Source organism: Nuphar pumila, chromosome 7, assembly GCF_984573655.1.
Source record: "Nuphar pumila chromosome 7, dmNupPumi1.hap1.1, whole genome shotgun sequence".
Classification (NCBI taxonomy): domain Eukaryota; kingdom Viridiplantae; phylum Streptophyta; class Magnoliopsida; order Nymphaeales; family Nymphaeaceae; genus Nuphar; species Nuphar pumila.
In genome coordinates this window covers 129,877,933-129,904,852 of record NC_143255.1, presented here as the reverse complement: position 1 = coordinate 129,904,852, position 26,920 = coordinate 129,877,933, and the positions used below count along the sequence as shown (strand labels likewise).

The 26,920-nt window shown below is 39.6% G+C and overlaps 1 protein-coding gene across 1 annotated transcript; it reads left to right on the top strand.

Annotated features, from left to right (window-relative positions):
• The first annotated feature begins 9,776 nt into the window (after positions 1 to 9,776).
• On the top strand, positions 9,777 to 17,524 carry LOC149833517 (uncharacterized). Its single transcript, XM_090012870.1, has 6 exons — positions 9,777 to 9,897; positions 14,097 to 14,355; positions 15,206 to 15,242; positions 16,309 to 16,414; positions 16,494 to 16,604; positions 17,241 to 17,524. The coding sequence occupies exons 1-6, from the start codon at positions 9,820 to 9,822 to the stop codon at positions 17,355 to 17,357; spliced, it is 708 nt and encodes a 235-aa protein (XP_089868996.1). The 5' UTR covers positions 9,777 to 9,819; the 3' UTR covers positions 17,358 to 17,524.
• Positions 17,525 to 26,920: the final 9,396 nt, after the last annotated feature.

Below are 26,920 nucleotides of genomic sequence, written 5' to 3'. Positions count from 1 at the left end.
GGTAGGTTTATCCAGGTTCAGTGATGATGACAGAGGTTAGGTTGGGTTAGATCGGACAGAGACCTGACTGAGATATGCCTAACATTTTTTTTCCACGGAGAAAGCTGGGGTTAGGCAGACCCCTACAAGTTATACTACAATCATACCAATGGGATTCAAACTTGCAACGTCCCAACACAAGGTGACAACGTGTACTACTTTCTCCTGCCAGACATGCGGAGTCCCCGTTGGTGACATTCCTAACATTTTAATAAAACGGACAGGGCTAATCTGTACTTAAAAACTAACAAAAGAGAGAGTCCGGATCCTGTGCAATATGATTGCACAAAATTTTGTGCATTGAGCACTTCATTGCCTTCCATCAAGTCTTGGGTCCCACACCTGACCTGACAGGCATGTCCCCCAAGATGGAGGGTGATCAAGTGTTTAATGCACAAATATTTGTGCAATCATATTGCATTGCACCTGATCTTTTCACACAAAAAGAACGGTGTTGACTAATCCAATTCAACAACCCTTTTCTCACAAGTAGGGCGGTCAATGGCCTAAGATTCAGAAGAATGTCGCATTAACTATGTGCGAGGCTGCGAGTTATGCAGCACCTGCATAGTTTGTCAAATAAAGCTTAGATTAGATCTTACATTGGCAGTTCCCACACGACCACTGGAGCCCACGTGGCTTCCTCCTTTTTGGATAACCTATTTATCCAAACACCTTTTCCTCTCTCTCTCTTCAAATACAAGCTGGGGTTAGTCCGACCCCTACCAGTAATTATACAAATATACCATTGGGTTTTGAACCTGCAGCGTCCCAATGTAAAGTGACGTGCATTAGCTGCTCCTACCAGACAAGCCGTGCCCCAGTTGGTTGGTTCTCTCTCTCTCTTTTGCTTGGTATTGGTAAGAAAATAGGTTTAGAACAGGTTGGGTCAAGTTTAGGGGTGCCAATGGATTCAGTTTGACCCACACCCAACGGGTACCAAACCTTATAGTGTTAGGGGTTGGTGAATGGCGATAAAGAAGGAGGTCCAATTAGAAAGTGGGTAGGACCCAATGGGGTCCGATTAGTATATAGAGTAGGATATGGTTTATAAAAAAAATCATACCAGACCCATGTCTGACCCGAGTACCAATTAAAACCCATGATTTTTCAATATAAAAAAAAAATAGAAAAACCTCAAAGACAGATCTGGATACCCAGGTCTGGTTCATGTAATCCTTATAGAACCCGGGTATGGTTTTTCTTATAGCGGACCAGATCGGACTTGATACTAGCACCTCAAAGTCAAATATGGATTCGGACTCACCTGGGTCCATACCGTATATACTTTTTCCCAATCTGATATGGATTTGGATATACAATATGGATCATATTTGGTTCAACTTACAGGAAATTTGACTCATTTAGCATTTCTAATACTCAATCCCTAAACTTGATTTATATCAGCTCAGGTTTGTTTAGATCTAATTCTAAATGTGATGTGAAAATGGTTTTAATTAAAACTTGAACCATTAAATAGTTATGAATCAAAAGACGAGCCCAAACCCAATTCGCATTGGGTAAGTTTTTGTGCATTTTTTAAACCAGGTTTAGGTATGGGTCTGATGAGACCTACCTGACCCAACCTAGTTACACCCCTCACAAATAATAAAGTTGAAAATATAATGAATATGGTTCAGGTCAGGATAGATCCAATACTGGTTCAAACTTTTCATATCTGAGTCCAACTTGAATCGTACAATAAAGCTTTGGATCCGGTCCAAAAAAGTGACCATATATTATTACTTGATCTAAGAAAATGTATAAAACAAACTGATTTGGAAGCGAAAAGATAAACGACTCAAGTTTGACTCCATCATGACCCAGAACCATCCAGGTATGCAGTGTATGCTTATTTGATTTCAACCTTTGATCTGGATATACCTTAACTTTATATATTCCAGTTCTTAACAAGATTCAGACATACACTATCGGTATCTGAATCAGATAATCTGAATTGAATCTCCCACCCATTTTCATCCCTAATAAATAAGGCAACAAAGGTGATTGTGATTAGGGGTGTCAACCAGTCGGGTTTGGTTCGGACCCATGTGGTACCAGACTTGGACCCAGTTTTTGGGTATGATATCAGGTCTAGACCCGAGTTTAATGGGGTCAACTATAAAAAAATCATACCCGGACTGATAAGGACTACATGAACAAGACCCGGACTATACCCAGTAAAACCATTTTTTTTTATCATTTTTACATTAAAAATTTGCAGGTCTTAATCGGAAATCGTGTCGGATCTGGGTCTGGGATAAAATTTCACAAACTATACCCGGGTCCATGTATTAATCCGACCTTTGGGTCCGGACTCGGGTCTTATTATTTATCACCATACCCGGACCCTATATGGTTTGGTTTGGGTCGGATCCAAGTAAACCATGCCCGTTGACACTGATGCATCAAAGAAAGAAAGAATTTTGGGCTTAAGGAAAAAAAGGTATTTTAATTGAAACTTTTTTTAACGGTATAAATGAGAATCTCAAACCATGAGCCCCTCCTCGCCCCCCTCTGAATCCTTCATTGGCCTAATCCGACCTTGCCTACAAAAAAAAACAACTACGCTGTCAACAATAAATATTTGTACCATTTTCTCCTTCCGAGCCAACTTGAAAATGAACCTACATGTTCGTGGGGCATCATCAAGAAATGAGCCTACCATAAAGTTTTTATTTTAATGAGCCCCACCACAAAATTGCATGCATTACCTAACATTATGTGGTGTTGAGCAAGCAAGCAAGTGGCTTTTTTTTATATATGTTTACATGAAGAAACCGCCCCCAAGATCAAAGACCTCTGGCGGCCGTATTTACGATCACTGTCCTGATAGCATAAAACTTTGTGGGCTTACCTCTCCCTCTCAGGGAGTTGCTGCTCAAGTACTTGACTTTGTGAAACCCAGCCAATGCATGGACACAGTGTTTTGATTGTGATAACTACAACAGTAGCACCGAATAGACGGCTTGATATGATCACTGCCCTAGGAATAATCAGTCGCACCAACTTCAGTACTTCACCACTCTTATCCAAAACATTTAAAGCTTCTAATAAATCAAGTTGGATTATCTAACCAATGAATTCCATGCCCTTGTGATGAAAGCACGATATTTTTGGAAATGGTGAAATTATTGTAGAAAAAAATAAATGTATGGTGATATATTAATTCTTTCTTATCAGTAAACCTCGAGAAAATTCCCTTTTTTCTGTACCTTTGGGTATGCTTTCAAGTAATTTGAGATTTTTTTTGCCAGGAATTTACTGATAAAAAGCTCCGAAAAAAAAGAAGAAAGAAATTGAGAGACAAATTAAGTTGATCAAGTTTAAAGTCAACCATGTAAATAGTCTAACTCAGACCCTCCTTTTTTTAGCTCATTCTAAGCCAAGTCTTGGTCATTACTGGCAGCTATTATCAGCTATGAGAAAAATAAAAATAAAAATATTAGTGTTTGTTCAACCTGAGAGAAAAGCTAAGTTGATCAAAGCTTAAGTCAAGCATGTAAAAGGCCCCAAAGGGTTTTGGCGTAGTGGGGCCTAGGCGACTAGGCAGGCGGTCTAGGTTCAAATCCCATGGGCATCACCCCTTACACAAGCCGAAGCATCTGGGGTAAGCCCACGGAGTTTTACGCTCCCAGGACAGTTATCGTAATTACGGCAGGCAGAGCTAGCACTGCTCAGTCTCTGATCCTGGGTGCAGTTTCTTTGTGTAAATATCAAAAAAAAAAGTCAAGCATGTAAAAGTCAAACTAAATCCATGGTCAAACTCAGACCCTCCCTTTCATCTCATACTAACCCAAGTCTTGGTTACTCTTGGCAGCTATTATCAACTCTGAGAAAATAAAAGTGGCAATGAGGTTTAATGAATCCCCATCTCCCTTCCCTTCTTTGGTTCCCAAACAGAGCCTAAAGGAATATGGTGTTGTTTGTCCTTAAATAGATAATAATAGTCAGACCGACGCATTGTATTAGCAACCACTGAGTTCCCAGAAAGGCCTCAGTTTTAGCTTAATAACAAATCAAAGTGGCAATGAGGTTTGGTAGCCCTTGGGTTGCCTAAACCAATGTTGTCGGTATCAGTATCAGTATCGACCAAACGATTCAGGTGAATCCACTGATACCGATTCTCAAGTGAATCGTTCTGAATCTGCTAAAAATTATTTAATGTGACGCTTGTTAAAACAGTTACAATAATATTGAAAATTTAATTTTAAGTATTTTTTATATTTATTAAAAAATAACCAATTCAGGTTAGTATCATATCGATTTTCTGGGCCGATACGCAACATTGGCCCAAACTATGCCCATATCCAAAGGCCTTCAAGAAGGGTAGGGGAGCTGTGGAAACAATGATGCCTTATAGTAATTTCCTTTCTTTTCCTTTTAAGGGGTCCTTTACAGGAAAAGAGTTTTGATAAGGGGGTACCAATAAAGCTATAAAATTAAAGTGACATTTGATACATCTGGTGTGAAAGCTCCTTGTTCTCCCTTCTTCTCAGTTAGATAGGCACCAGCATTGTGTTAACGACGGCTTACTTCAATAAATAAAGTTGATCTATGTGGACCTGCTTTTGCAGATTATATTAAGAAAAATAGCAATATTTTTGTTTTTTGACAGAGAAAGCTGGGGTTAGGCAGACCTCTACCAGTTATACAACTATACCATTGGAATTCGACCTTGCAACGTCCCAACACAAGGCGACGTGTACTAACTGCTCGGGGCAGACAAGCGGAGCCCCCCGTCGGTAAAAAGAAAAAGAAGCAATAAACAGTACATCATCAAGGGGTGTAAATGTCGTCAATTCATGGGCCATTTCTATGAGAAGGCTTTTATTGGCAAAGGACCTAATTCAATATCATCACATTATCATGCCTTTTGTCATCCACATGGTGTCAGCTGGACCAGTCTTGTTACCCCATCACCATTAATAGAAGCATCTTGGTCAAGGTTATAGGTCATGTTTCACCATCCCATTAATAAAAATTGTATCTTTCTAATATTTTTAGATAAGAATTATAACAGAAGACATAGCACTAGCATGGACCACACTAGTGGCCATGGGAGCCAGGGAATAGTCATTTTCATACTTGGAGTAATAGTCTTCTTCTTTTAAGACCATGAAAGCAAAACCCCAATAGCATCATTAGCCTTATCAGGTGTTTGAAAATACATAAAATTGCCTGTATTTGAAGAAAATAATTCATTTTTTAGTGCATTCTCACAATTAATTTGAATATACTTTTTTTTAGTTATATAGAGAAACCGCCCTCAGGATCATAGACCTAGCTGCGTTGGCTCTGCTACTTGCATTCTCAACAAGACAACCTAAAAAATTAGCAAAATCTTTAGTTCCATTGATGTAAAAGTGCCGCCCCTTGATTTAAAGTCCCCACTGAACTTTCTATGCTTCACGTTTACTTTGCCTAAAATGAGAATCCTTCTCTCACAGCTGTGAGAAAATGATTCTCATTTTGCCCCTTTTCTCACGTGCAAGTAAACATGAGAAAATGGGGCAGCTAGATTCGAGATCATATTGCACCTTGTTCATTCATTTCCCATGCGATACCAAATCACATTGTCCACCTAGTGATTTGAAATCACATGAGATGCAAGCCAACGTGCACTGAACGATGGGACAGTGTTACTCCATCAAATGAGATCACAAATACCGGAGATAATGTTGAAAATAGCATGATTTATCATGACATTCTATATAATCTCAAAAACAAAAAAAAGGCTATGTTATCTTCAAGACATTGACTTTTTTAAAAAATATCAAGATTTTATCGTGATATTAACACTTTTAAATATTTTACTTTTTTATTTTTTTTTTCAAGTTTATGTATTTTTCGATACCTTTAAATTTTATATATGGGGATGGATTTTAAAATTTTCTAAAAATATGTATTTTTTTAATTTATCATGATATTTACCTTGCCAAGAAAACCCCAAAACTGACACTTGTTGCTAGGTGTGGGCATCGGGCTGGCCCGGCTCAACTCAAGCCCATTTAGAGCTTGGCTCATCGGGTTTTAAGTGCTAACCGGCCCGGAGATGGCAGACCCATTTGTTAATGGGCCAAGTTTTGGCTTGCTTCTTAATGGGCTCAGGTTTGAAGAGCAGCCCATGACCTTGGCTAGGGGGTCAATGGGACGGGTTTGACCCGGATCTCACTCGTACCAAACCCTATAGGGTCAGGTTTTGGTGATAAATAAGAAGGTCAGATTAGAATCTAGGTTGGACCGAAGGGTCCGATTAATATATAGAGCTGGGTATGGTTTGTGAAATTTCATCAGACCCAGGCTTGGCTAGAGTTTTGAGAAAGATCTGCAATTTTTTCAATGTAAAAATAAAAAAAAAATATTATTTTACCGGTATGGTCTAGGTCTGGTTCATGTAATTCTTATAAGATCCGAGTATGGTTTATCTTACTGTGGGTCCAATTTCATACCAGACCCGGTACCATAATCTCAAATCAGGTTTGAGACTGGTTTCACCTGAGTCCAAACCAAACCCGACCGATTGACACCCCTAACCTTGGTACATTGGCCCAATGGACCAACGTTCAGTAGGTCGGTCTAGCCCGGCCCAAACCCATTAATTTGTAGGTTATTTTCAAATGAAGTTGATAAATTAATTCTTATAATGACATAAAAATGAATTAAATGAAAGATTAATGCACCTAGCTAAGTATCTTTCTATTTTTCATATAATCAATGAAACTAATTAGATTAATAGCAATAGTTACTATGCAACCAACTACTAAAAAACTAGTTAGGCAACTTAGGCCCATCGGGTCAGCCTGGTAGTCTGTGGGCAAATGTGTGTGCAACCCATGTATATAACGGGCTGAATGAAACCCGGCCCGATAGCTAACAGGTCAGGACCTAAAACTTTGACCCAAACCCAACCCAACCCAACCCATAATGGCCGGGTTGGCTTGGCCCGGGCCATTGCCCATCCCTACTTGTGGCATTGGCTGAACCAATTTGGTTCCAAGCCTTGTTCCACCGAAAGTGCATGCACTAGCTCATACACAATCTCCACAAAAATAAAGGAAGTGTGAACTTTCTAATATAAGACTTACAAAAAAAAAAAAGTGAAAAGATAACACTTGCCATCCACCCTCTCCTTTTTGCAGTTCCAAAAAACTTGTACATTTCTGCACACTTTTTTGAGATAGTCAATTCACCCCCAACAAACCAAAACCCAACTTTAGTTCATCCCTAGGTGTTTACCAGGATTGATCAATTGGGAACTTTTCAAGATTTGGCTAAGCAATGGATCCTTTGTAAGTTTTGGGTCAACTACTTTAGAATTATGGCATGTAGTGACAGTAGAGTATGCATTAAAGTGAACAGAGGTCCCATCATTTATTTTACCTTCCAAAATCAAACCCATATGACAAGGACATGAACTACAATTCAAAAAAGAATCAAAGGCATTTTTTTTTAAAGGCAAGCTGGGGTTAGTCGTTATTCAACTGTCAATGGCATTTACTGCCCTTACTGTGCCACTAAGATGATACTACTCATACTACATATCTTGGTGTTGTTGCCCGGTTGTTATATGCAGCGATGTGTAACCAACCTTCATGTTTTAGAGACGTATATCTTAAAGGATGGACGGACCTAGTGGCGACATAAACCACTAATCAAAAAGTAGGGTGCTATGCAGAGATGAAGCGGCTCATGTTGTTTCATTCTTATTTATATATAGTTGTACATGCATGTTGGATGAACATAGCATAGGGATCTAGCCCTATCATAGAGAGAGAGAGAGAGAGAGAGAGAGAGAGAGAGAGAGAGAGAGAGAGAGAGAGAGAGAGAGAGAGAGAGAGAGAACCCAACCTCCATGTAAACTCGCATATAGGGGTCTGGTTGGTAAAACCCTTGAGGTCCACCGGAAAGTACACCCAGCTTTGACCTTTTGGCAAGAGACGCCACCCATGGGTTTCGAACTTATGACGTCAAGTCCCCAATACCAGATGAGGGAAGCCTTTGTGGGCAACTGATTGTACTTTTAGCAAATAGAAAATCGATAGTTTTTCCTTTGCCATTTGAAGAAGAAAATCTTCTTAACTGATAGGAATGCTTGCAACCGCTCCTTGCTTCTAGTAAACCTAATCTATCCCTTACACTTTCTATGCCCACCCATTCAAATCAAATTCTTGTTTGCCCTTAATTTCAAAAATTAGCTTCATGTTTTTAAATTTACTGATATGGACATCTGTTTTCTTGAAAACAGTCAAGCAAGGGCCCACCTTTAATTATAACCCCAGCTTGACTATAAGAAAAAAAAAGGACATACCTTTATGAATTTGGGTTAAATCACAAGTCAAACTATCACAAGTCAAACTATAATAGTGACGTTCGTAATCAAAAGCTCAAAACACTTTCTTTCTTATGAGTATGATTGAATATTTTTCAATAAAGGATAATACAAGAAACTAAAGAGGAATAAAGTTTTATTCTTTTTTTTTTTTCTAAAAGGGAAGCTGGGATTGAGTGGCTGACCCATCCCAAAAATCACGTTTAGATGGATGTTGACCTGAGTTTCTTATTTGACAGTTTCCACCCAAACCATGGCCCATATCAACAATTTTAGAAAAGTGAAGCTAATTTTTTGAAATTAGAGACAAAAGGTTGGCTCTTAAATGAAATTTTCCTTAAAACTTGCTTAGAGGCCCATCACTATATGCATAGCACCTTGAACAGCCCAACAAGCCTCAGCCCTGAGAAATCAAATTGTTAGTATGGTGGAGACATATTTCAACCCTAACTTTTTTTTTTTAATATCTACATTGAGAAACCGCCTCAGGGATCAGAGACCAAGCCACGCTGGCTTTTACTGCCATCCTCACCCATTCAAAGCAAATATTTCCTTACTTGACCATTCTAATTAATAAAATTTCTAAGAAGCCTCTCATTGTATGTATGACACCTTGGATAGCTTATCATGCCTGACCCCTGAGCCCCAAAGGGGGTTAGCTTAGTGGGCTGGGTCCTTGAGACGGGCAGTCAAGATTTTATTCTCATGGGTGTCACCCCTCTGCACAAGCCTACACATAGCATAGGCTTTGGGGGCAGAGGTCCTAGTCTAGGAGTTTTTCGCTGCTAGCTAGCACGATGATGATAGGTATGCAAGGCTAAGCCAGTGCGACCAGGTCTTCGTGCCGGGGGTGGTTTCTTCGAGTTATAAATTAAAAAAAAAAAAAAGCCTGACCCCTGAGAATCCAAATTTTTAATATGGTTTAACCAAATTTCATCCCCTACAAAACCATCACAAATTAAGACAACAATCAGATTTTTTTTTAACTCAGCGGCTCCATTTGCTGGATCAACTCTTCTGCTAATAGGGCATGCTCCACAATCCCCACCTTGAAAATAAGGGCTAGTGTGCCTTTAGGTTATCTTCCTATAATTGTATAGCTGTTTTTTTTTTTTTTGCCAAAATGGTTAGGGCCACTTTTCTTGCATGCTTTGGTTTTATAAACATCAATTCATATTGTGGGTTTCTTTCTCCATGTTGATGGCGTGTGTGGCTTCTTGCATTAAATGAGTGAAGCTGAACACACACTTGGGCAGGTATGGAGTTTTATGGCCACAAAACCTGTCCACTTAGTAAAAAAGGAAGAATGGGTGATTAGATATTTTATGAGCTTTTAAATAGCCCCTTCTTTCATTCTAGTGTGTAAGAGTTTTTGTAGTGTTTTGTTTAGCATGGATGGTGCAGTAGAAAACTCATGCAAAAATGATGGTGCTGTAGAAAATAACTGCATGAAAGAGAACATGGAGGAGGAGAAGAAATTGGGGTTGCTCAGGGCGATGATCAATAAGGAAGATCTAGACGCTAAGGTATCTTCTTCTTCTTCTTGATCTTCTTGTTTTTTTTTGTTTTAGTAGATTTTCTTGTTATTGTTGGCATCAATAAACCTGAGTCTCATAGCCCACAGCAGCTCCGCTCATCTGGTAGGGGCGACTTGTGAATGTCACCAAATTGGCGGAACGTCACAAGTTTGAAACTTATGGGTGGCCTCCTGCAAGGTCTAAGCTGGGTGTACTCCCAGGTGGGCAGGGGGATCTCAAGGGTTTTATCAACCGTAGGCCATCTAATGTAAAAAGAAAAAATATGAATCTCATCAGTCATCTTTCTATGGAATGGTTTTCCAGTAAAACATCGTTGGTTTTGAATGATATTGCCGATAGTGGGAGTCTCCAAAAGATGGGGTTTTGTGGCAACGAAGAATTCATGATTTTTTGAGCATTTCTTTATGGTCTTCCCTTGTGACTTTACGGGTTGTTTTTTCATATTTTTGTACGAGAGATATCTCTAGAATATGGCTTTTCACGGTAAAGAGTTCGAGGGACTTTCCTCTCTGAACTTATGTCCCAATTATTGTGGAGCTCTATCTTGGAGGAGTTAATTTATTAGATCATTCTTTGTTTTAGGGATTCAAAAACATAATGCTACAAAACAATAGAAGGAAAAGCCTTTCATCAACAGAAAAAAACACTCTCAAATATAAGCAGCAAAAACTTATTTTGGCATCCAGAATAGATTTAACTCCCCGGCCTTTTTATATAAGATTTGATAACAATTGTTAGAAAACCATGAATTTCTTGATGATTGATAGCAATGTATCTCCACTAATCGAATAAAATGAAATCCTTGAAATCAGAAAACTGTTTGGAGGCATAGAAGTATATGGTTACTTCTGTAGACATAGACATGTCTTTGATTTGTACTCCATGAAACCTCACTTTCTTTTTTTAGGCGTAGGTTTTCTTTTCGTTTATAACACATGGAGAACCACATCCGGGATTGGAAACCTGGTCGCTATGGTCTTTGTCTACTGTGCCTAAGGTCACTGTCCCAATAGCGTAAAACTCCTTGACTGCTCCCTTGAAACCTCAAGGAACTGTAGCGCAGAGGTTTTAAAGTTGGGCCGTTTATCAAGAAAATGCAGGGAGTTTTACCTCGCAGGGAGACAGGCTCATTTAAGGACACCGGTTCTCACCAAGGGGTTTCCTTCATCAAAAATGAGAAATTTAAGATTCATTGTCATGTTATCACTTCAACTATTAAAGTCCACCAACGTTGACACGTTTTCTTACGTTCTTGATGCATCTCCCCTTCCCAGTCACCTTCCTAGATACCAAAGAAAGGAACATCTCTCTCTCTCTCTCTCTCTCTCTCTCTCTCTCTCTCTCTCTCTCTCTCTCTCTCTCTTCCCCGTTTTCCCTTCCCTTAACACTGAAGCCTGGGTAGAATTGGAGTTATATGATAATGTTTGATATTGGATTCTATCTGGAGGCCTTATCCTTCCATTAGGATCTTAGCTTACTAAGATCTGTTGTTTAGAACTTTCAAATCAACCATTCTTACCATGGGAAATGTACCTAATAGATGGCCAGATGGCATGAACATTCGGCTTCAAAAAAACCACAATCCAACTACAACCCAAGAGTAGGAGACAGCCGCTTACTCTAATCTGTGCTTACTGTCAGAATATCAGGCTTCTGAAAGGTTGTTTTCATATTTTTTTTCAAATCTGATTGTACAGATGTGTTCTACATTCTTGATTTTATAGGAATGGAATATTGGATCGTCCAATTCCAATACATGGGTAAGTTTTTATAAGGTTTGAAAATTGATGGTCTAAAATTTTCATAAATATTCAAGCTTACAATTTTACATTTTTCATCAGAAAAACAAGATCTAAGTATCATTTTCTTGCAAATAGTCTATGCTGAACATATCTGCAAGGTAGGATTTGCCAAAAGCACCCCAAAAACACTCATTGGCTCGTGGTAAATACCTACTCCCCAATATATATAGAGTAATGAGTAGGTGCGAAATTGATATGCTTAATGGTTTTTCTGCCCTTTCGATATTTTTTTCCCAGTTCTGACCCCATAAATGTGTTGGGCATGGTCAATTTATGAGGAATTTGCACCTGGATCATGTGTTTTCGATGAAAAAAAATGATATTTGGAGCCCTGAAATTTTACAAAGATTTTGGACCGTTGATTTTTTGAACCTTATAAAAACCCTTCCATGTGTCGGAATCGAACACTTCAAGAGCTGGTTCCTATAAAATCAAGAACATAGATCACATCTGTACGATCAGAATTTTAAAATAAAATTAAAAAAATCCTGAAAAAACTCATTTAACACATATCATTTAGAACCTATCATTTAGCACCTACCCATTACTATATATGTATATATAGGAAAACGAGAATACGTAAACCAGCAAAATATTTAAATTAGTATGAATCAAGATTTTCATAGGGTTTTTTGCAAATCTAACCTTGGAGATGCATTCGGCGTGGTCCATTTGCTTGAAATCGACTATTGGATCATCATAAATATGATTTTGTATGCTTAAATATTTACTAAAATTCTGAGCCATTGATTTTCAAGCCTTAAAAGATCCTTTTTATACATCATAATCGGATTATCTAAGAGTATTATATATATATTTGTTGGGTTTGACAACAACTCTCTATCTGCTTGTCTTGAGATTTAGGTCATGTTTGCTTGCATCTCATGTGTAAATATATGTTTGTTGGGCTTGACAACAACTCTCAATCTGCTTGTCTTGAGATTTAGGTCATGTTTGCTTGCATCTCATGTGTAAATATATGTTTGTTGGGTTTGACAACTCTCTACCTGCTTGTCTTGAGATTTAGGGCATGTTTGCCTGCATCTCATGTGATTTCAAGTCACATGATTCTAAAATCTAATCACAGGGCCGACAATGTGATTTGGAATCACGAGTGGATAAAAAGAATTCCATATGTGATTTTGAATCTCTACACCTCATTTTCTCAGGTTTGCTTGCACAGGAGGAATGGGGCAAATGAAACTTGGTCTCTCACAATTGCTAGAGAACGATTCTCATTTAGGGCTAAGCAGATGTACCCTTAAGACTCTAGTTTGAAGTTGTAGCTCTTTATTGTTTTATTTATGGGTGCAACCTCTCTCAGTAGGTTTCCATGTCAGAACTTCCCATGTTCTGGTTTTCTGGTCACTCTGGAAGGTTCATTACTCTTATTAGCATGCGTGTCCGGATCAAGTCCTGTCTTTGTTGGCTCCCTGCGTAGAAAAAATTACCGTTCATTTTGTAGGTTTAGAAGTGTGATAATCTCCATCGTCCGTGGTCTTGATCATCACCACTCATTGTGCGAACAGTGACGCCCACTAAAAAGCACTGATGTCATTGTTCTAAAGAGAAAGGTGATGAATTGAAGGCCACGAACTGTGGTGATTTCAATAAGGAAAAAATTTTGTGTTTTGATATATATATATATATATATATATATATATATATATATATATCATTTGATCCGACCTCAAGATGAACTCCATGTTGCATCTCTTTGGTGGGACCCACAGAAACACCTTCTTTTCTATGTGTTTTAATGAAAACCACAAATTTGTGTGAGGCAAACACGACACAAATGCCTTTTGGTAAGTGGCACTTCTGCAGATGACACATGAATTTTATGTCATTCATCTTAGATATCAGTACATTACAACTGTAAGAAAGGGGTAATGTTTGCTACCCTTGTGGGTAAGGAACCCCTTAAAAAGTGCAATATTTTTATTTTTTCCAGTTTTTTAGACATCTGATCTACATATTAAGTTTAATAGAAACTGACCTTTGGATCATGTTTTTCTGATGTACATATTATATTTTTTACAAGGGTTGAAAAATCAATGGCCTACAATGTAACAGATTTTCAAACATCAAAAAAACATATTGTTACTTTGAAAAACTATTATCTAAGGGTTGATTCTTAGTATTTTGACTATGATGAACACTTCCATGTGGTAAAAAACAACCTCCCCTAAGAGTTTCAACTAAGGGATCCTTTAAGCACGAGAGTAGCAAATGCTATCCCTGTCAGAAAAGTTGTTTCAGTAGATGTGACAACTACTAACAGAAAATGACTCTAGGAAATTTCATTTCCCATCAAGCATTTCCTAGCTATTCATTTACAAGGATGGCCATAATGTACTGAATTGACAAAGGGGCGTTTGGCAGGAACAAGATGATTTAATGCTGAGAAGATTTCTGCGTGCACGAGATCTGAACGTGGAAAAAGCTGCTTCATTGTTCCTAAGATACCTAAAATGGCGTCGGACTTTCATTCCTACGGGCTTCATAACTGACTCTGAGATACCAAATGAGATTGCAAAGGAGAAGATGTTCGTGCAAGGGCTTGACAAGAAGGGGAGACCCATTTCAGTGGTTCTAGGAGCTAGGCATACTTACTTTGACAGGGATCTCAATGAATTCAAACGCATGTGCCTTTATATCTTTGTTTGTTTTTTTAATAATAGAGGAAAACCACCTTACTTACCCTTGAGCTTATTGGTATAAAAGCCTCAAGTCTCCCTTGCCTACCAGAGAGTAGGGGTGTCAATGGGTCTGATTGCCTGGACCAACCTAAAGGTCTGATTAATACATGGGCCCAGGTATAGTTTGTGAAATTTTATAGTAAACCCGGGCCCAACCTGAGTTCCGATTAAGACCTGCAATTTTTCAATGTAAAAATGATAAAAAAAATATTGTTTTACAGGGTCTGGTTCATGTAGTTCTTATCAGGCCCGGGTATGGTTCCTCTTATGATGGGTCCGATTAAACTCAAGTCGGAACCCGATTTCATACCCGAAAATAAAAGCTAGATCTGGTTTCACCTGGGTCCGAACCAAACCTGACCCATTGACACCCCTACCAGAGTTTACACTCAGCTTTGACCTCAAGGCATGAAACTTGCATCTATACCAACTTTATGACATTCATGAGTTGCCCCTACCAAACGAGCATAACTCTACGGATCAGATCATATTGTATATAAACGATCAACGGTTATCGTCATTCTCCACTGACACATCTCACCTGGGAACTGTGCCTCTTACTTGGGAATTGTGAGAGTGGGGCCTACACCTCCAGCAACTGAATATAACCAAAGAATTTGTTTTATACAATATGATCCGATTTGTTCCCCAATGAAATCAGCTCCCATATTAGATTGCGGATCTGCAAAAAATTATCCATAGGGAGTCATGCCTGATAAGTACAGATGAAACTTGCTAGTTTTACTTTTCACTTTCATGAAAAATTGTGTTTTCTTTTTTTTATGGTTGCAGGATTTTTGGTCTATAGCATTGACAAGATATGTGCTAGGTGAGACACTGTGCTTAAGACACAAATTTATAGTTTAGAGATTCTAGTACATGTTTTCTATTTTTGCTTGGCTAAGCTGAAAACCCTATAATGAACCCCTGTGGAAACACCTGTAAAACCCTCGAGGTTTTTCCTGACCTCAGGAGGTACACCCAGTTTTGACTTGTGCACAAGCATCCGTGTTGTGGTTCGAACTTTAGAACATGGTGTATCCATCGCCATTCACCCTTGTTCTACTACCACATGAGAAGACTCCGCGGGTCATATAGGTCATGGTGAAACTGCAAAACTTCTTAAAGAATGAATACATGATTGAAAAGGTTTTACAATAAAAGAGACATGAAAAAGCGGCTTAGAATAATTAATGGACACACACACACACACACACACACACACACATATATATATATATATATATAGAGAGAGAGAGAGAGAGAGAGAGAGAGTTACAATTTTTCATGTTCGAAACAAGGCTTTTTCTTGAAGATTTTGATGGAGTTTTAAATATATATATATATATATATATATATATATAGAGAGAGAGAGAGAGAGAGAGTTACAATTTTTCATGTTCGAAACAAGGCTTTTTCTTGAAGATTTTGATGGAGTTTTAATTTTTTAATTTAAAAGTTATTATTAAAAATATGTGATTAAAATGGAATTTTGCTGACTATGTCAGATGTGGGGATTCAATGAGTGCTTAGAGATCGGTGCATTGATAAAATGCAATCATCTATCTGAACGGATTGGCATAGTAATTTTTGTACAGTATGACAGCCTTGGATGCAAACCCATTATATATGCTGCATTCCCGTATGCATTAAAAGCCTATAAATGGTGCATTTTTTCACGTCACATTATATGCAGCATCGCTGCATGGTGGGCATGCAGCAAGCTGCTTGACAGCCACCCATCTTGGCATTCCTCAATATGGGGATGGTGCCCATCTCTAGAAATGTTGAAATGGATGGCCATCAACAGCTGAGCTGCATGCTAAGCGCGGCTGCATGAAAACTGACAATTTTTTCTGATATTCTTGGCGGTTTGTTTTCTTTATTCCTTGCAGTATGAAAGGAGGACAAGAAAAATTCGTGGTTATTGGAGATTTGGAAGGCTGGGGTTATTCAAATTGTGACATCCGGGGCTTCTTTGCATCTATAGAGATGATGCAGGTCTCTCTCTCTCTCTCTCTCTCTCTCTCTCTCTCTCTCTCTCTCTCTCTCTCTCTGTTTGTTGAAGTGAAAATTGCAGGATTACTACCCAGAAAGGCTTGGGAAAGTGTACCTGATTCATGCCCCTTACATCTTTTGGACTGCGTGGAAGATTGTTTACCCTTTCATTGACAATAACACCAAGAGGAAGGTGACTCCTACTCCTAAGTCCTAAGTAATTTCACTTTAGAGAGAGAGAGAGAGAGAGAGAGTAGCTAATATGAGTGGCTCTGACCTGACTACTATAAGTGAGATAGCAGATGTGGGGTATAGCAATTATTTCTAGAACTTGAAAACAGACGTAGCATGACCTTTATCTTACTTGCATTTTTGTCTGCTGTAAATTTTTTATGACAAGGAACCCTTGCTGAGAATCGGGTCACTTAATGGGCCCATTTCTCCGTGAAGTAAACCCCGTGTGGGATCACCGACACTCAAAAGACACGGATCTCTGGCCTGATGGGGGGAAAGGCTAAAACTCGAGATTAAGCTCTTTGGCATATATTTCATGGATCCGCTTAGCGGTTTGGAATGACTTCTAGTTTTAAGTAGAAGTGCATAGCCTTGCTATTTTGCCCATCTTAAATTCTTAGAACAGATCCTTCAGAAATTTCTCAATCTTAGAGCTTGCATTTAACAATGTTTTTTCAATATAATTGGTGCTCTAGTAGTATGGTGAAAGCCACAGCGCGCACCAACCTTTAAAGTGATGTTTCACCCATGCATGCCTAAATTTTAATAAAGAAAACTTTACTCTATGGGGTCTAATGCCACATCTTATTTGCAGATTGTTTTTGTGGAAAATAAACGCTTGAAAGAGACCCTATTGGAAGACATCGACGATGACCAACTCCCTGAAAGATATGGAGGCAAACTGCCCCTTGTTCCCATCCATCAGTTTTAATTACTCTCTCTCTCTCTCTCTCTCTCTCTCTCTCTTGCTTATTATTATATTTGGAGCAATGTAATGGATGACCAACAATTTAAGTCTCTAAATAATTTTATAAGTTGGACAGCTTGCTTTCGTCTGTTATGCATTTATTTTATTTAAGCTGGAGATTCATTTTCAGTACAGATACTTTCAGTCACTATCCTGGCAGCATAAAACTCCATGGGCTTAACCCCCCAGGAAGTTGTCACGCTTTGGCTTGCGCAAGGGGTGACACACATGAGATCTAAACCTCGACTGCGCCTGCCTAACGACCTAGACCCATCCAACTACACCAAACCCCTTTGGGGTACATAATTGTACACTTAATTGCATTAATTCTACGGTTCTGGTTAGCCTCTTTCAATGCGAGGGGCCCATCGTACCGAATCAAAGCCTACTTGTTCCTCCCAATAAACTCATCAGGTTGAGCCAGTTAGAGACTAAATTCAAATTAAACTCTTGTCTGGTTTGTTTTTATCTACCGGGACAGGGTCCAAAGATATCGAGGATCACTGTTTGGATCTGAATTTGACTGCATGAATTCGTAGGGCCAGTTTGTTTCACAGGAAAATGGGAAAAAGTAAGCTATTTCCCATGGTGAGTGAAACAAAAAAACTCTTTAGCAAGGCCCATGTTTTTCTAGGAAATAGTATGTTTCCTATGAAACTCCGATCGCACCTTCCATCTCTTGGGGAAGTGTTTCCTGCTGGAATCTCCCATGATGACGAGCGTTTCTTGATGGCTGAGCCCTTTTATACAAAATAATATTTCCCATGTAACAAACAGTGACTTACGGTGCATTTGATTAGTAGTGGTGTAAATGGATCAGACAGGAGCTGCATCATGGTTGATCCAATCCAAACCCAAATCTAAAACTTAATCATCAAGGCAATTGATATATAGATGGCATTCTTTCGCCTGGTTTTACTTGGTAAAATCAATAGGGATGCCCGAAGGTATGGGTTTGGATCCAACACTTAACTGACCATAACATGTTTAGTTGGATTAATTTGGTAAAAAGATTGAATCCAATGTCTAATCCAATCAGATTCAGATTCTGATTGGGGTTGCTAAGGAAATCTAATAGGGTTCTTGTTAACCTTCAAAAGGTAATGCACTGTGAGACATGAGGCCGGCATGTTATCTTTCAACCAACTAAAATAACCATTCACCCACTTGAAAGTTTGTGATGCATGCACACAAAATTATTTTTGACAAACACAAGAAACAAGCCCCAAGGGGTTTGGCTCAAGTGGAAGGGGCTTTGGCCACTGTAGGGATGGGTGGTTAGGGTTTTCATTCCCATGAGCACCAACTCCTTGCATTAATGAGGGCAATGGATGTTTGCACTGGCCCAACTAGGTCGCTGATCCCGAGAGTGGTGTCCCTTTCCTTAGTAGGAAAAAAGTCAAACACTACTGAACGACGTCTTTAAGCCGATCTTGATTTGAATTCAGTTATTATTTAAAGAGTTGAACTGGGATTCCCTTTATATATTAGTGTCCCACGCCAATTAGTACACGTCCCTTTAGTGAGATTTGACAATACCAACACCCCCAACCGAATCTACCAAAGGGGCTCCGCTTGGTTGGCAGGAGAGCTGTCAGTGCAGTCTCCTTGTGGTGGAACGTTGTGAAAAAACATCTACATTTTCTAAACATCAACGGCTGTTTCCAAAATCACTTTTTAATAAAGTGATTTGACAATATGCACAAAGACCATTAAGTCAGTGAAGATGTTAAATCATCTCCTTAAAGTGATTTGACAGATTACCTGATTTGCTCTCCTCTCACCTACCCTAATTCATGATTTCCCAATGAGCCTTGTTGTAGGAGGTTTAAGGTTCAAAACCCAGTGGTACTTTGAATAATAACTGATGGTGGTCCGACTAACCTCAGCTTGACTTTCAAAAAAAAAACATCTACAGCTGTTTCCCAAATCAGTTTTACTAAAGTGATTTGACAATATGCAAAAAGACCATGAGGTTCTTGTGAATCAATGGACGATGATCCTTCATGGTTCCTCCCCCCCCCCCCCCCCCCCCCCGGGTGAAGAAGAGGAATGAGCTACAAGTTCTCCACAAGCAAATGTCAAGCGCTGCATATTATCATCTGCTGCAAAATCCAACCTCAGTTCATCAAGTACAATGCAGAATGTTAATAAATCCACTGGAAAAGTCTTTGACGAACTTTCTCCAATATTGGCATGTGCCGAATTTTCTGGTGATATGTTAATAAGCACTTTGAGCAAAATCGGCCGGTTACCCTCAACCAATTCATGCTTCTTATTAATGGCATGGACTGAACCTTCTGAGAACATGTGGTGCACTTCATTTTCCAAATTCCACCCTAAAACCACTATTTTGTATGAATCTATATAGGCAGTAAAAGGTAGAAATCAATTTATGCAGGGCAAAGACAACCAAGCCAAGTATGAAGACAATTCCTTTCAACAAGGCAGGGATAAATGCAAAAACAAGCAGGAAGCATGTAATCCAAACATCTGATGACTCTGAATTAACACGAGAAGAAACAGTTGATCTATGGCGGGCTACACGTCTTGCAAGTGCGACAGCTTCTGGAGGCAACTCATTTCCCATTTCAGATAGATGCATCCTTCCACAAATGTTTGATGTGATTAGAAAATTTGGTATCCTTGGATAATCTCAATCTAGTTGTAGAGAAAAGATCTGGATCAGGATATCTTATTTGCCGAAGCAATGATTCATAAACTTGTACATACCAGTGCCATAGTATGACTAAATTGACTAATCTGCGAAGTGGAAGTAGATTACACATCTGGTGTGCAGCCCTCTTCCACAACACCTTACCACTTCTCGCAGCTTTAACATCTTCAGATTGTGATAGACTCCTGATTGAAAAAATACAGCTGGCATGGTGACGTTGGTCTCTTGCTTTCAACTTAACATACAAATCTTTGAAATTGAAAACCAAATGGGTCACATCTCTACCCATGATAAGCAACTCAACAATACTCTTAAGCAGTTTGCAGTACCCACTAAGCTGACCCTTTACACTGAATTCGCTAATGTCCATAATTGATGGGAATCTGTATCTGGAAAACTATATCACTAATGCCCACTTGGCAATGACCAAGAATTACGTTAAGGAATGACCTCGTTCATACCTGTGTACAGGTGCATGACCTCGTTCACCTCCGGACCTTGCAGAACTCTATTGAGACACCCTGTATCATCCAAGGCAATGTTGTCAGTATCTGTGCCTACCAGCCTGTATCTGCAGAAAATCCATACTACACTGACCTGAAACGGTTATTTTTTAATAAATGTAAAAAATATTTAAAAGTAAATTTTATATTATTTTAATATTTTAACACTTGTCATGCTCACAAAATATTTCTTTATTATTTTTTAGCTGATTCAGAACAGTTCACGTGAGAATCGGTAGCGGCCGCATCCACATGAATCGTTGGCCAAACGATTCAGGGCCGATACCGATACTGACAGCATTGATCCAAGGTGATTTCAATGCTGTGAGAACGGACCTTGGTAAAATAGGGCAGGTGCCGAACAGATCATCTTGCGAAGTCTTAAATGAATTTATAGATGGAGCAAGGTCAATCGAAGTGGCAGATAGCTCCATCGGATTCACATGGTGCAACAACAAGAAAGGCTTGGATAAGATTCTGTGTAAACTTGATTGGAGCTTCATCAATGAAGCCTGGCTGCATCAGTAGTATGCTGCGTGTATTGGTTACAACAACCTCAGATCATAACCCTATTCCTTGAGAACTAGGATTCATTTCCCTCCGGGCTGAAATTATTCAGGTTTTACAAAATGTGGACAGAGGCTCCGCCTGTCTGGCAGGAGCAATTAGTGCGCGTCACGTGTTGGGATGTTGCAAGTTCGAATCCCAATGGTATAGTTTTATAACTGGTAGAGGTCTGCTTAACCACAGCTTTCTCTGTCAACAAAAAAAAATGTGGGCGACCAGAGAGGAGTGTATATCCATAATTGCTCGAAGTTGGAACAAACGGAGAGGCAGCTGTCCCATGCTACGAGAGATGGCGAAATTGCAGGAGGAGACTTATAATCTCGGTGCTTGGAGCAGCAAAGAATTCAGGGATGTGGAGAATAGAGCCAGCATGATAAAAGAGGAAATTGGTAGGTTACAAGAGGCAATCCTAAGAGGCCTACCACAGTGAGTTGCAGCTTAGGGAAGAATACCAACAAGCCCTCCCAGATGAAGAACAGTATTGAAAACAGAAATCTCAAATCCAATGGCTCAATGAGGGGGATAGGAACGCCCCGTTTTACCATGCTTGAGTTAAGGCTAGGAGGTGCTGTAATACGATCCATCGATCAGAACAAGGGGGTCATGAGATTCAAGGTTTCAAGGAAATCCAAGAAGCGTGCTTGCAAGTTGCAACACTTGAGCCAACTCCTGTCCAAAAACAATACTGATGGCACGCTCCATCAAGAGCTAGCCGATGGGCCTAAGGCGACTGCAGAAGGGAATGCTATGTTAATGCCACCAGATATGGATAAGGAGGTTAGGGATGTGTTCTTTCCTCTCAAATGGTGACAATGTCAGCAGGGCAATTAAGGGCTTCTTCCACAAGAGGAAAATTGTGCGTTAAGTTGAATGCCATCACATATAGTACTTATACCCGAAACGGAGGGTGCTAATGAGTTATCGATATTCAGACCAATCGCTCTTTGCAATTTTCTCTACAAAATCATATCAAAAATCATGGTGCAACAGATAAGAAGAATCCTTTTCAGGATCATTTAAAAAAATCAAGAGGTCTTTCTTCAAGATAGTATACCATTGGCTCACGAGGTGGTTGATACAACTCCACAGCAGTTTGCATGAAGATCGATCTTACGAAGGCCTACGACCATGTAGATTGGAGCTACCTCAAGAATACCATGTTATGGTTGGCGTTCCAGTTCGAATGGGTCCAACATGTCATGTTAGAGGCCTCTACAGTATCACATATTCAGTTGTGGTTAATGGATCACGGGAGATTTTTTTTATAACTCAAGGGGCCTATGGCAATATCTATTCCTTATGGTTATGGAAAGTGTTACGAGATGACCAGGAAGAGCGGTGCAAAACAGATAAATCCATCTTAATTCATCATTCCTGCAGTACCGGCCTCCACCCCCACTTTTATTGCTTGCAGATGATGCCCTACTAATCTGTAAAGCTAATAACAAGTCAGTAGAGAATATAAAGGGAATCTTGAATGACTTTGAGCAACATTATGGGTTACATGTGAATCCGGCAAAATCGGTTATGATTCCCTTTACTACATCTTATTGGCTAGCTAACAGATTGAAGAGCATAAAGTGATGGGAGTTGGGAAAATTGCCTTTTTTTTTTCTTTTTTTCGACAGAGAGCTGGGGTTAGGCAGACCCCTACAAGTTATACAACTATACCATTTGGGATTCTAACTTGCAACTTCCCAACACAAGGTGACGTGCACGAACTGCTCCTGCCAGACAAGCAGAGCCCCCGTTGGTTGGGGAAATTGCCTTTAAAATACCTAGGTCATCCATCATTCGATGGGCAAATGAAGCGTGATCATTGGGAAGGTTTACTTGCAAAAAATGATCAAATATGTGTCCACATCAGTATAGCATCGTATTGGCTCCTCTCATTCTGATTGCCCAAGCAATGCATTGAGCAAATAGAACGCATCCCCTATAACTTTCTTTGGAATGGGGTGAATCCCACTAACCGTTTGCACCCACTGAAGTGGTCTGATCTGTGCAGACCGGTTTTAGGAAGAGTGGGGATAAAGAATTTGACGGAGTTAAACCGAGTTTACATATCCTTAAATACTCGGCAAATGCTTCTGCAGCAAACAGGATGGTATGTACAAGAAACATGTTGCCACCAGAAGCCTCTGGAATATTTCACAGCCCACAGGGGGGGGGGGGGGGGATGGCTTGCAAAGGACAACTTTGGGGATGGTGCAGTGGAACATCGGGGATGGAAAATTGGCTAGGTTCAGGACATAGCCATGGGGACAGAGATTGCTAATTGAGGACGTCCCTGGTGAGTTGTATGGTGAAGTGCAGAAACGTGTAGGTCTCACGGTTAGCCAATGCCCAGCTAAGTAGAGTTCTCCCAGGTTTAGCAAGTATTAGCATTCCCACCCTTGATAATCAGGAGGACAAGCTACTGTGGAAAGATGATCTGGTTAGCCTCAGTAGACACATTATATGGGAAGAGATCAGAGTTGAGAAGCAAGTGGAAGGTTGGCGACAACACATATGGGCTAGAAAGATTCTTCTGAGGGCTTCATGGACCGTGCATCTGGGGTGTCGAAACAGGCTCCTTACTCGATACAGATTGCAACGATATGAGATTCCGCTACCCAACCGCTGCTACCTATGCAAGTGTTGGGAGGAAATTGTTCAACAGCTGAAAGTGGTGCTTTTTTGAGATCGGGTGTCTCCCAGTTGAAATCAGATGCCCTGTGTCCAGAAAATGAGATCATTGATTGTGTTAGGGACATTCTCCAAAATGATCATCCCACAGTCTCAATCTCCGCATCAAACAAGAGTTGGATTGTGTGGATGCAAGCACTTAAGGATAGCAGAAGGAGCTCGGCTTCCATGGCTCACTGGATGCCCAACTTACCACAGAGATCAATTATGTCAAAGTCTAACCCCTGTACGCCAACCTGTCAATATCGTTTCAGCCTATACAGGATGGGGAGTCTGTCACTTGGAAGGACAAAGCACCAGATAGTCATATAGACTAATTTTGTCCCTCAGGAGTGTATATTTTTGCAATTACAGGTTTTGGCAATAAAAAGGCCCCCTGCTGATTCTACAACAACAACAACAACTACGCCTTCATCCCAAAACAATTGGGGTCAGCGATATGAACCAAAAAAGAAATTCATTTTGGGTCTTCCACATGAATCCTTTTCCTCCAATCATTTCTATCCAACGCCATGTCCTCGGTGAGGTTCAAAGCATTCATATCCTTTCCTATCATCTCCATCCAAGTCTTCCTAGGCCTACCCCGACCTCTTTTAACTAATATATTTTCCCATTTCTCCAACCTTCTAACTGGAGCATCATTAGGCCTTCGCCGAATATGTCCAAACCACCGTAAACGATTCTCTCGCATCTTATTTTCAATGGGTGCAACACCTACCTTCTTACGTATCTCTTCGTTCCGAATCTTATCTTTTATTGTATTTCCACACATCCATCTAAGCATCCGCATCTCAGCTACACTCATTTTTTGAATATGATGTCTCTTGGCAGCCCAACATTCCGTACCATATAGTAAAGCGGGTCTAATAGTCGTCCTATAAAACTTTCCCTTCAACCGCAATGGCATTCTACGATCGCACAGCACTCCAGTAGCACTTTTCCATTTCATCCACCCAACCTTTATCCTATGATTTACATCTCCATCAATTTCTCCATACTTTTGAATGATGGATCCCAAATATTTGAAATAATCATTCACCGGTATATCTTGCTCACCAAGCTTCACTACACTCCCATCACTACTTCGTTGCTTACTAAACCGACATTCCATATATTCAGTCTTACTCTTACTCAACTTAAAACCTCTAGCTTCCAATGTCTGTCTCCATAATTCTAACTTAGCATTAACCCCAGCTCTAGACTCATCAATCAAAACAATATCATCAGCAAACAACATACACCACGGTACATTTTCTTGAATTGATCTCGTAAGCTCATCCATCACTATCGCAAATAGGAAAGGGCTTAAAGCAGATCCTTGATGTAACCCAACCGTTATCGGGAAATTGGTTGTCACCCCTCCACAAGTGCGGACATTGGTTACTACTCCTTCATACATATCTTTAATTATACTAATGTACTTGAGAGAAACACCTTTCTTCATCATTGTCCACCAGAGAACGTCCCTAGGTACTCTATCGTATGCCTTCTCTAAATCAATAAAAACCATATGCAAATCTTTGTTCCTCTCTCTATATCTTTCAATAAGTTGTCTAAGAAGATGTATAGCTTCCATAGTTGATCTTCCAGGCATAAAACCAAATTGATTCTCCGATATCATGACAACCTTCCTCAACCTAGAATCAATCACCCTCTCCCAAAGTTTCATAGTATGACTCATGAGTTTTATACCACGATAGTTTGTGCAATCTTGTATATCACCCTTATTCTTATATAAAGGCACCAAAGTACTCTTCCTCCACTCATTAGGCATCTTATTTGTTCGCCAAATCAAGTTAAAAAGATTTGTCAACCATTCTAAACCTTTCTCTCCCAAGCATTTCCAAGCCTCGATAGGTATACCATCTGGGCCAACTGCCCTTCTTGATTTCATTTTCTTCAAAGCCTCTGCAATTTCTTTCTTTTGAATCTTGCGCATGAAGTCACGATTTATCTCATGAAAAGGAATGGAGAAGTCTCCAAGATCTTGAGCATGACTATCATTAAATAGCTTATCAAAATAATCTTTCCATCTCTCCTTAATCTCCTCATCTTTGACTAAAACCCTTTGCGTTTCATCTTTGATACATCTAACCATACCCAAATCCTTCGATTTCCTATCTCTCATCTTTGCAAGCCTATAAATATCCTTCTCGCCTTCTTTGGTATCCAACTTGTCATAAACCTCCTTATATACCTTAGCCCTCACGTTTCGAACAACTTTTTTAGCTTCCTTCTTTGCTATCATATACTTCTCCAAATTCTCATTATCACGACTCTTACTTAGATTTCTATAACACTCTCTTTTAACCTTAATAGCTAATTTGACATCCTCGTTCCACCATGATGTATCCTTACCTAGTGGTGCACCGCCTTTAGACTCACCCAATACCTCCTTAGCTACTTTTCTCATACCACCCGCTATCTTATTCCACATTGATTCTGAATCCTCCTCGAGACACCAATCAACTTCCTTAACTACCTGCTCTACAAACATTCCTTGTTTAGCTCCTTTCAGTGCCCACCACTTAATTCTAGGATCTATCCTATGTCTATCCCTTTTGCGGCATTGTCTAATTCTAAGATCTAAAATTAAGACTCTATGTTGTGTAGCTACACTTTCTCCTGGTATAACCTTACAATCGATGCAACAACCCCTATCTCTCTTTCTAAGTAGGAAAAAATCTATCTGACTCGTATTAACCCCACTTTTAAATGTTACTAGGTGAGACTCCCTCTTCCTAAACCAAGTGTTTGCTAAGATCATATCATAGGACAAACAAAAATCTAAAATCCTTTCTCCACTTTCATTTCTTTCTCCTATACCATAGCCTCCATGGATATTCTCAAATCCATCCCTACTAATGCCTACATGTCCATTAAGGTCACCGCCGATGAAAAGCTTTTCTCCATAAGATGTCTCTTGTACTACTCCATCTAAATCTTCCCAAAATTGATGCTTAATGGAATCATCTAAACCTACTTGAGGTGCATAAACACTAATAATATTAATAATATCCGTACCTAATACTAATTTAATAAGTAAAATTCTATCACCCTTCCTACGGACCTCAACTACATTATCTATAAAC

Coding starts and splice junctions, on each gene's coding strand:
- LOC149833517 (XM_090012870.1), top strand. CDS start 9,820: ATGAAAGAGAACATGGAGGAGGAGAAGAAATTGGGGTTGCTCAGGGCG. Junction 15,243..16,308: donor ATTGACAAGATATGTGCTAG/GTGAGACACTGT, acceptor TATTCCTTGCAG/TATGAAAGGAGGACAAGAAA. Junction 16,605..17,240: donor ACAATAACACCAAGAGGAAG/GTGACTCCTACT, acceptor TCTTATTTGCAG/ATTGTTTTTGTGGAAAATAA.